General features: G+C 43.9%; 1 protein-coding gene across 2 annotated transcripts in view; it reads left to right on the top strand.

Moving 5' to 3' along the window:
* Nucleotides 1–7,345: 7,345 nt before the first annotated feature.
* The window catches only part of ITGA10 (integrin subunit alpha 10), an 83,108-nt gene continuing 79,491 nt past the window's right edge, over nucleotides 7,346–10,962 (top strand). For both annotated transcript variants that reach the window (XM_054991551.1, XM_054991560.1), the window contains exon 1: nucleotides 7,346–7,486. In XM_054991551.1, the coding sequence (XP_054847526.1) occupies nucleotides 7,432–7,486 (55 nt within the window). In that variant the 5' untranslated portion in view covers nucleotides 7,346–7,431. The remainder of the gene's footprint in view (nucleotides 7,487–10,962) is intronic.

Raw genomic sequence — 10,962 nt, 5'->3', positions numbered from 1 at the left:
CCTGCCTCTCTTAACCACTACACCAAACTGGCTCTCAGTATCTATTACTATAGGCTTAGGTGAGGGATGAGCAAAAGGGATTGTGCGTTACCAACAAAAGCTGAGTTTCTCTACCTGCTGTGTCCCACTCACTTGCGCTTAAAGCCTGTTTGCTGGAGGAAACTGTTATGAGGGAGGGAGAGAAAGACCATTATAGAATGAGTAACAGAAAGGTGGGTACCTAGGGCTGCTCTGTCTCAGAATTTAACAAAACAGAGGCTTTCCCTTGTTTATTTCTTGGCTGGCCTGTCTCAGAATTTGGCATATAGCTGCAGGATTTGAGCCTTCTTCTCTGTATCCCTCGGGGAAGTCAGTCTTCAAGGGAGGGTCCAGAATCAGGGGCAACAAGATATTTCCTGTTTCTTCTGAGAAATTCCCACCTGTAAGAAATCAGACACATACCTGCTCTTTCCCTAACGTGCCAACGTGCCAGCTTCTGTTTCACCAAGGCCTTGATCTGTGAAGCACCACCACCCCTTAGCTCAGAGCTGAGCACAACTATCCTTGGTGATTTGGTAGCCCTACAGTCAGCATATTGGACTTTGGTAGTGGGAGATACAAATCTGATTCACTCATATAGTTCTTGATCAGTCAGTGCTCCAAAAGTCTGATTCTTGAAAAGCACTTTCTCTAAACACTGCAAGTGATGACTTCTGCTGCCCTTTCCCTACTCTACCAATTCTTGCCACCAAATATATGTTATTTTTTAAAGTACTACAAAACGCCTTGTTGTTGCAAAACTAGTTAATTTTTTCCCCCTTCTTCTGTATCTGAAGAAGGGAGTACTCACTCTCTAAAGCTGATGCTTTGAAAATCTTGACGACATTGGACTCAAATCCTGCTGCACTACTGCAGACCAACACGGCTACCCATCTAAAACTTTCCCCTTTTGTAATAAATTCTTTAGGGAAGGAATTTTAAGAAAGAACTCAAAAAGATAAGTGAGAGCAGTGTAGTTTACACGTATAGTCAGCATACTACTATTAAGAAATTTAGCATTAAGCCTTTAGAACACATTCTGAAAAATGATTCAAGTGTATTTGGTAGGAATTATAAGTACATGGAATGGTATCATAGATCATGTGGCAAATCAGGGCCTTTCCTCCCACTGGTAGACCCTGCTCTGCCTTACCCCTCCCTTTTCGCCTAGCCAGGCACCTGAAGGGGCTGTCTCACTTTCCTGTCTCCAGGTAGTTGCTGCCACCACTGTCCCTGTCTGGGGTTCCGGTTAGAGATGGGCACGGAACAAAACAAAAAAAAAGCACGAGCCAGGAGGTTCATGGTTCGTGGGTTTCACAAACCATGAACCACGGAACTGGACCAGTTACGAACCAGTTCGTGGTTCGTGGGGTTTAAATGCCCCTTTCCGGCCTTAACAGCGGCAGGGAAAGGGGCATTTAACAGTTTAAAGGGCCCTTTCCTGCCTTGCAAGCAGCAGGCCCCTTTAAACTATCAGCTGGCAGGCGGCAGGGGGATAGAGGGGCTGGGTTTGGGCAGTTTAAAGGGACCTGCCGCGGATCCCCCCTGCTGCCTACCAGCTGATAGTTTAAAGGGAGCTGCCCTTGCAAGTCCCTTAAAGGGGCAGTTTAAATGGCCATTTCCCTGGGGAAATGGCCATTTAAACTACCCGTGTAAATACGACCAAACAAACCAGTATACAGTTCGTGGAAGTTCCGTGAAAAGGAGCTTCCACAAACCCTGGTTCGTGAACCCCAAACCGGCCTGGTTCGTGGGGGTTTTTGGGTCGTATTTAGGTTCGTGCCCATCTCTTAGTCCAGTTAGGCAGGACAGCCTCCTAACCTCCCTCTGGTTATGTCCCTTTGTATTCGTTGACCTCTCTCTCCCCTCCTAGCGGACCCAAGTGATTGGGGATCTATGTGGAACAGAGGGTCTTCATTCCTTCATTAATCAACAACATTTATTTAAGATTATAACTCCACCCAGAGAAGTATGTAGTGAATAGAAGACAATACATAACATAAGGAAAAAACAAAACTCCTAATCTCTCTCCCTCCTTCTCTATACTCATGCGTGCCCTAGCTGGATGTTGTATAGGGCAGGCACGATACTTTGGTACCTGGGGTTTAACTCAAACCTACAACGCCCCTCAGAGCCATCCCTCTCTCTCTTCAGCTACCAACTGTCAACTTCCAACCCCCCTCCACCAACTGACTCGCTCTCCCTCCACTCAAATTCCACTCCAGAACTGGCCCCTGCCTCCTGCAGCACCTAGAAAGTTAAATTCACCAACAGAACGGCATTTCTCCACAGATGAATAGGGTGTTTTCTGTACCATGCCTCCAGGCACTGTGGACCCTGGGATAAGCCTAGGGCTGCAAGCCTCCAGGTGGAGCCTGGAGATCTCCCAGAATTGATTCCCAAGCTACAGAGATCATTGGCTATTTTGGCCTTATACCCCAATAAGGTCCCTCCTCTAAATCCCACTCTCCCCTTATCTCCAGGAATTGGCAGTCCTATTTATTGCAGTATAAGTTTTCATGGGCTAAAGGTGTCACTAGTGCATGAAAGCTTCTGTATTAATAAATCTGTTGGCCTATAAGGTGTCTCAAGATTTCTTTTTGCGTTTCATCTGTTTAGCAGGAACTGTATATGTTCTGCTTGTACAGTGTGATAGAACCCACAGTACAATCGTCTGAAAAGTTACTCCAGTCTAAGCCTATTGGAATTAAAAGGCTTAGATTAGAATGACTCTGCAGAGGGTTGGATGTCGGCTACCAATTTGGTTGCCAACTTCAGATTGGGAAATTCCTGGAGATTTGGGGGTGGAGCGAGCTGGGGGAGAGGGACCTCTTAAATACAAGAATGATGATACTCCATCCTGTTTTGTTGATCCGCATTTAGGACGGTTTTGATTTTTAAATTGCTGTTCGATATCATGGTTTTGAAACCACTATAAGCAGATAGGAAAAAGTGGTACAAATATATCTCCAACGAAATAAGCATTTTGAACACTTCCATGCAAATGCCAAATAATGTTACCCAAAAACAAGCAAAAATATAAACATTTCCCCTCAAAACTGTATTCAGGTTGCAGTAATGTCCAATTTGTACTGCATATACTTTTGTTATTAATTTTATTTGACTTTATTTTAACCTCAGCTTGCTCATTACCATGTCCCGAAAGGACTAAGCTGTGCTGCTGCTGTTTGGGGCACATTTGACTCACCACCCGGCTTTTCAGTGAGGGCCTGTTGCCAAGGGCAACGCCAAGGCCTGATACAGCTGTGGCCACCTCACGCTTCTCTGCCAGGGTTGGTTTCCGCCGCATGTCTCTGCGTCACCTGCAACGGCTGTGACCCAGATGTCTCCTCGTGCTCCAGACATAAGTCAGCATCCTGCCAGCTTTTCAGGAGAAGGACTTCGGTAGCAGCTTTTTATACAAAACAGACTCAAAACTCATTTTCTATGCAGACTTCCTCCTTGGTTCCAGGACTGGAATCAGCATTCCTCACTTGGTGGTACTGCCATATTAGAAGGTGGGGCTTCAAAGAAATAAACGGACAGTCAGTGATCAGGCAACAGAAATGACTAGAATCCTCTCACCACACATTGAATAAGACAGTTCTTTGAATTCCAGAAGCTTTTAAATGCTAATCATGGAGGCTTTGCGCAAATGAAAATGGAGCAATCCTAAACATGTCTACTCAGAAGAAATTTTATTCTATGGGGCTTCATCCCAGGAAAATATCACTAAGACTGTAGCTTGCCTCACTTCCTTAAATTACCTCCCGTTCTGCCATACTCAGAGACAACTAAAAAGAAGTTTATTTTAGGACCACTTGAGCATACAGATGAGAAGGATTTTGAAAAATCCACCTCAGGCCAGACAATATCGTGGCTAGGCACAAATGGGGCACGTCAGGTGAGCAGTATAGAAGTGCTCCTGCCAATGTGGAACTACAAAAAGAAAAGGACATTTTTCCATCTTAAGAATCGGAAACTTTGAAGCTGTTGTCATAGATTTCAAAGTTTATGTCTGAAAAATGTTGGGTGTGGAGAACCAGTGCTCCTGGTAGGGTGGGTGCCCACTGGTCCTGCCCTAACTACAGCCAAGTTTAGTCTTCTCCCTGAACCACAACAAAGTCTTAAGTTTATTCAACTTGCATTGTTCTACACATTCTTACATTGTTATTCTGGCTTCTCCCTTCCTTCCCTCTTTTGCACAACAAACCCTTGTCTGGAGTTAGAGAAGTAGTAAACAGTATTTTTTAATTGCCGTTCTATGACCCACCCTTCCAGCACGGAGCTTAGGGTGTTGTGTACAGTTAAACTTGGGGCCCGGAAGAGTGAGTTTGGACCAAAATAATCTAGTAAGTTTCATGGCATTTCAGATCAGTGTGTTGCTAATGATGCAGTTATTTAGTTTGATCAGTAGCAAAGCCCTTGCATGAGGATCCAGATTTAATTCTCAACATCTTCAGCTGAAACAAAAAAAATCTGGGTAGCAGAGCTGGGAGAGATCTCTGTTAAAGATTTTAGAGAGCGACTACCAGTCAGAGAAGACAATTGGCAGTGCTCTGGCTCTGTATGTCATCTTCCAATATTTCATGTGTACCACATATCCTAGTGTATGGTAAAATGGCTAATTTATTCCTCCCCACCTGAAGTGCACCTGGCCCTCATTTTAACATCCAAGACTGGTAATTTTTATGAACATGTCTCTTTAATTCAACAAGTTGTTGTTGTTGTTGTTGTTGTTGTTATTTATAGTCTGCCTTTCTGACTGGGTCTCAAGGTGGATTACACAGTGTGAGATCAGTATAATCAGTAGCAAGGACAAGGGTAGGCATTTCCACACAATGTCAAGGACATTTCCATAAACAATGTCATAGGGTAGATAAATACAAGTTCACAGAGACATAGCATTAGCAAGGATCCAATACAGGGCTGAAGGACTGCTGAAACAGAACATAATCCATTCTAGGATTGACATTAGACAACATGAAGCTCCTACTTGGATTGGATCTCTGTGGCAAACATTGGCTCAGCTAAAGTCCTTTCGCATGTTCGATTGCGCTGACAAGGCACCCCTAATTCAGGGTTTGGGTTGCATGAGGCCTCTACTTGCTTTCCACACAAACCTTTTAATTTCTTACCACAAAGGAATTTCCCATTCTAGAGCAACAGCACAGCTAACAAGTGAAAGAAAAGGCTGGAGGAGGTACTAAGAGTTTAAAAGTATTCATCTGTTATGGAATTAACCTTTGAAAACATATGAATATGCAGGCTTTGGAGTTACACAGGACTCTTCTGCCTGTTGAAGAGTTCTGTGTTATTCCAAAGTATGTACACTTCTGTCCTAAAGGAACCGCATCCAGGAAACGATGCCCTTTTTAATGGTCTGGAATTTCTAAGCCTTCTGGGACTTTTAACAAACTGTGTCACATGGACCCAGGGAATATATACTATTGCCGAATGCCAGCGAAAAGCAAAAGGGCCTAGGGTGCAGACATAGTCCTTAATCTTGAAGGCCTTAAGACTTTTCCCTCATGTGTGAGGAACAGCCAAGATTACTCAGATATGGGAACATAGCCTCTAAGCAAGAACAGAGCACAACCACATGTTTCAGGGCTAAAGCCTGGCCTTTTCAACATGTACTAGATAGGGCTGCAAATTCCTGGTTGGGAAATTCCTGGAGATTTGCAGGGGCGGGGGCACAGTCTAGGAAGGGTGCAGTTTGGGGAGGGAAGGGAGCTGCACTTCACCTGCCAAAGCAACCATTTTCTCCAGGGGAATTGATCTCTGTAGTCTGGAGATCAGTAATTCTGGGAATTATCCAGGCCCCACCTAGCAACTTGAGTTCTAGGGCTCTCCCTTAGTTCAGAATTAAGCTCAAGAAATGTCTCTTACTGGATTTTTCCACACAGGTTTTTTACCTTAGTGTGGATGCTATTGGGAAGGGGGCTTTTTCTCCACTTCTCCAGAGCATAGTGGTTAGGGTCAACAACTCCAAGTTAGGAAATTCCCAAAGATATTGAGGATGTTACATGGGGAGGGTGGGGGTTGTGGCGGGACCTCAACAGAGTCCACCCTCCAAAGCAACCATTTTCTTCAGGAGAACTGACCTCTGACATCTGGAGATTCTAGGATCTCTCCAGCCACCACCTGGAGGTTAGCAACCACACACACACACACACACAGCGCAGGAAAATGCTTGGAAACCTGCCATGTTTTAGAATCCCCAGTGGCACACACCATGCTTTATCAGCAGTGGCAATAGGGAAACACAAGACTGTCACCGTGTGGATGGTGGCATTATGAGGACCATTCACAGCAATTCCTTATCAGTAATCACGTTAATTAATGAAGATATTCATCTATAAAATGGGTGGTAAGAAGTGTTAGCAAGGTTAAGGACTGCCAGCAGGTCAACCTTTTATCCTGGAATATCAGAAAGGTGGTAAATAGCTGTGGTTATTTATTTATTTTATTTACATCATTTATAGTCCGCCTTTCTCACTGAGACTCAAAGTGGATTACACAGTGTGAGATTAGTACAGTCAATTCAAGGACGTTTTCATAAGCGATGCCATAGGGTAAATAAACCCAGTTTTACAAAGAATCCAATACAGAGTTGAAGAAATGATGAAACAGAACATAAGCAATTCTAGGGCTGACATTAGACCACATGAAGCACAAGTAGCTCATAGGAGCACATATTTAAAACAACAGGTAGTACATAAAGCAACATAGTAGTAAAGTCTATGGTCCTTAACTCATTAGTGAAGCATCTGAGAGCCCCTCCCTACAATACAAAAGCCTTTTTGAATATGCAGTGATGAACAAAATACTTTGTGCATGTTCAGAGACACACAGTCCACTTTATTCAGATTGGACCTTTTTATTAGTCCCCAACACAGGAGACAGATAGTGGAAACAGATAGTGGGGCGAGCCGCTAGGAAATCTTGGCAGTTTTTCAAGCCCCGGGGTTAAAACTTTCAGATATCAAATGGTGAAACTTGCTCTCCCATCATGAGGAGTTTATCCCCACAATTCACACACTCCATGAGCAGTTTTCTCTTTGGAAATCGGGTTTGTTTCCCTCTTTTTGTTATTTTGGTATCTTTAATATATCTTTTAACTTCTTTTTACAAGTTTCATCTACATAGGAGACAAGGAGGAAGGAGGAGGGAGAAGGCCAAACTTCAAACTTATTTTTAGCAGCCAATCAAAACTTTTTCCCCAGATGAAGGAGGGAAAGAAACATTTCGTGGTGTGTGAGAGACCAGCCGAAGACAGTGTAACCTTTGAGGCTGCTGCTGCTGCTGCTGCTGGAAGCAACGTACAGCTGCCGATGCGAATGCCGTGTCTGGGCTGCCGTGCGCTGCTTCTCTTGAGATGTCTCTTTGGTTCAGATTCTAACTGACACAATGGGTTCACCCGGCTGCTTCTGCAGCCTGAGCCTCTTCCTGTTGCTGCTACAAGGTATGGCTATTTCGAAATCTGTCAGTTCTTTTTAGAAGAGGGAAAGGCAAGGCTTTGGGATGGGGACGGATAGGGGCTAAGTCTGCCAGAAGAGACTGGACACTATCAGGTCCACTGGAGCTCTACGGTGGGATGCTGATAAACCTTCCCCACCAGGTAAAAATTTAAAAAGAACTTATTTGCTAATGAACAGGAATTTTGTGTCACTTTAACAAGTTTTTATTCTAGTGTAAGATTTTTTTGGGACTTGCCACAGGCACTGGTTCACATAAACCAGAATAAAAACTTTGTTAGTGTTTAAGGTATCTCAAGACTTCTGTCGTTTTTTGCTGCAATAATTTTAACGCGGTTACCCTTCTGGAAATATGTTGATACCTCAAGCTTCTCTCTCTCTCTGCCTCAGCACGCTCCCCCCAATATAGGGACAATAATACTAACAATACTAGCCTATATGCAGCATTTTAAGGAAGGATGACAACCAGCTAAAGTATACAAAGGGCTTTAGACATTTGAAAACTCTATGAAATGCTTGCTTTATGTATAAACTGTTTGTATGTACTATAAGAGCCAGTGTGATGTAATGGATAGAGTGTCAGACTACAGTCTGGGAGACCCAGGTTCGAATATTCGCTCTGCCTTGGAAACTTACTGCGTGACCTTGGGCCAGTCACACCCACTCAGCCTAACCTACCTCACAGGGTTGTTGTGAGGATATGTAAGTAACTGCTTTGTAGTAAGCGGCTTTGGGTCCCCATTGGGAAGGGAGGGGAGTGGAAACGAAGTCAATAAATAGTTGTCTTGTTCGGCATTGGTTTTTGAGTTTTTGTAATCCACTTGCTGCCTTGCTGAAGATATATTTTTAAAATTACTCATTTTTTTAATTCTAATTTTGTAATCTGCTTTGAACCTCAGCAAGAAAGGCAGACTGTAAGTACAGAAAATAAAAAGTGAAATTAAGGATGCTCAGAGCTTGGTTGGCAGTCATGCAATGCATCAGCAGGTTTCAATACAGTTTCAAAATGGGTTGTATGGTCATGCAGCTCTCCTCTTTCCACCCAACTGCTTAAAGATTCCTTAATAAATAATAATGGGTTGGACCCGGCAGGTCCTTTTTTTCATGGCTGCACTTTTCCCCAGCGCAAGAAATCTTCCCCTGAAAAGCTTCATGGATCAGGGAAAGGCTGCTTAAGCTGGAAGACAGCACCATTGTTAGCAGAAGAGACCCACAGGATCCAACACTTTAGCTATTTATACCCCTCTTTTCTCCCCACTGGCTTACAATGTTCTCTCCACCCTCACAACCTTGTGAGGTAGGTTAGGCTGAGAGTGACTGGCCCATGGTCACCCAGCAAATGTCCATTACTTAATGCAACTTCCATAACTTAATGGGGATTCGAACCTGGGTCTCCCAGACACTAGTCTGGCACATTAAACATTACACTATGCTAGCTCTCTATTCAGCCTATAAATCGGCACTTTAGAGCATTCAAAGTGCTTTGCATATATTATCTTGTTAAATCAATTATTATTTATTTAGAATATTTTCATGCCGCATTCTCAGTTATATTTAATCTTCTATGGTCATAGATCCAGAGGAGTTAGCCATATTAGTCTACAGTAGCAAAATAGCAAAGAGTGCAGTAGCACCTTTAAGTCTTAAAGGTGCTACTGGACACTTTGCTATTTAATCTTCTGTTAATCATTTTTCCAGTGGGCAGGGTGTCCTGTTGTCCTGTTGCCCCCAGAGGCTGAGAGAAGACTAGAGCTATCTAAAGAATTTGTGGCAAGGGTCCCATTTGGACCAGGAATGTCCTAATTCATCCCTTGAGGACACACTTCATGTAATGTTGGGAACCTGTACCGGGATCCTCAGATATGTAATCCACAATGCCGTCCCAAGCAGAGTTGCTCCTTTCCGTGCCCATTGACTTCTATGGATGTGGAAGGGGTGTAATTGTGTTTAAGACCACTGTTAGTTGCACAGAGCAGATACAAGTATGCGTTTGGAGGGGGTCCAATATGGATGCGGGGCATGACATTGAGACAGCAGTAGTTCGGTACCCCTCCCCATGATGCCCCCCCCCAGGCTGCTTAATCTCTAGGGGGGTGAGAGAGACAAACATACAGTATGAGTCCTGGACATTTCCTCTCCTTGGGCTCAGAGAATAGTCCTAAATCCTGCTGAGAATCCACTCAAGTCTATTCCATGAGGCTTACTCCCAGAGTAGCACTGGCTTTTTCTCCATCACTTCCAACTTCGCCACCCCTCTCTGCTGCCTTTAACATCTTAGCACTTTGTTGTTCCAAAGTACACTATACAAAGTCACTAATTTAATCCTGAATGAATAGAACATCTCAACTAGAGATTAACAATGAACCAAGAAGAGGGAGGGGAGTGGATGGGAGCAGCGTGTGGACAGAATGACCCAAACTCCCATGTCCAGCTATTCACCAGCTTTACGTGGGGTTTTTAAAGGGCTACTCTCATTGTCTCTGCCTGGTTGGAATCCGGTCATCATTGATTCAGGTCATTTTTGCCTTTTTTTGTGGATACCCGTTAGCCTTGCGCAATATTATTCACAATTAAAGTAAGCTTTGCAGGAGCTGACCCTAAAAAAAAAAAGGCTTTGCTAAACTTCAGCTGCAAGCCACCTGCAATCTAACAACATGGAAAGCTCCCCTGTACATAGCTATCATTACTTCCCTGGCATGCTACAGAGGAGGGCTCTGGATTTCAATTTACGAAGAAAGATGATAGCGATCCTAATCAGGCCTACTCAAAAGCAAGTCTCATGTTATTCAGTGAGGCTCACTCCCAGGAAAGTTTCCTTCAAATTGTAGTGTAATACTACCTCTCATTTTGCACGTTGAGTTTTGCCTCAACCCCTTCTAGGCTAAAGTCTGTTTTTCCACTCACCCTCCCACGCTTGACTCCTCTGCTGTGGTTGTTATTTCATTACCCCCTTTCAATCTGGCTTGCTTCGAGTTGTAGGGTATGTTGCTCTCTTGTGTCTATGGATGGATATTCCAGACCTCCCTTGGACAGTCTGGAAACCCCTTTTTTGAACAGTTCTAATCATTTAACAGGCTTTCTTGCTGAGCCTATATATGGGAACAGCTTTTGGAATTCTGTTATTCCCACTGACGTTTGGGGCTTAATTCGAGCCAGATCTCAGAGCTAAGCTACAAGAGATGAATTACACAAGGATAAACATGTGAAGGGAGTCACAGGCCAAATCCACACTTACCGGCATAGCGCTAAACAGTCGGAATGATAGTGTCTTCCTGGCGCTTTTTCTGACATCATCGCGCCATGAGAGCGGCATCGTGGTGCGATGATGTCATAAAACGCAACAGGAAGACGCTATCATTCCAAATGTTTAGCACTATGCTGGTAAGTGTGGATTCAGCCACAATGTTAGCCGGGAAGCTGAGTTCTAAAAGAGATCGACTGGCTTTGTCAAGTTCCCCTCTCT

This window comes from Eublepharis macularius, chromosome 1, assembly GCF_028583425.1.
Source record: "Eublepharis macularius isolate TG4126 chromosome 1, MPM_Emac_v1.0, whole genome shotgun sequence".
NCBI classification, from domain to species: domain Eukaryota; kingdom Metazoa; phylum Chordata; class Lepidosauria; order Squamata; family Eublepharidae; genus Eublepharis; species Eublepharis macularius.
Note: the sequence above shows the minus strand (reverse complement) of the source record. Positions and strands in the feature narration are given on the sequence as shown.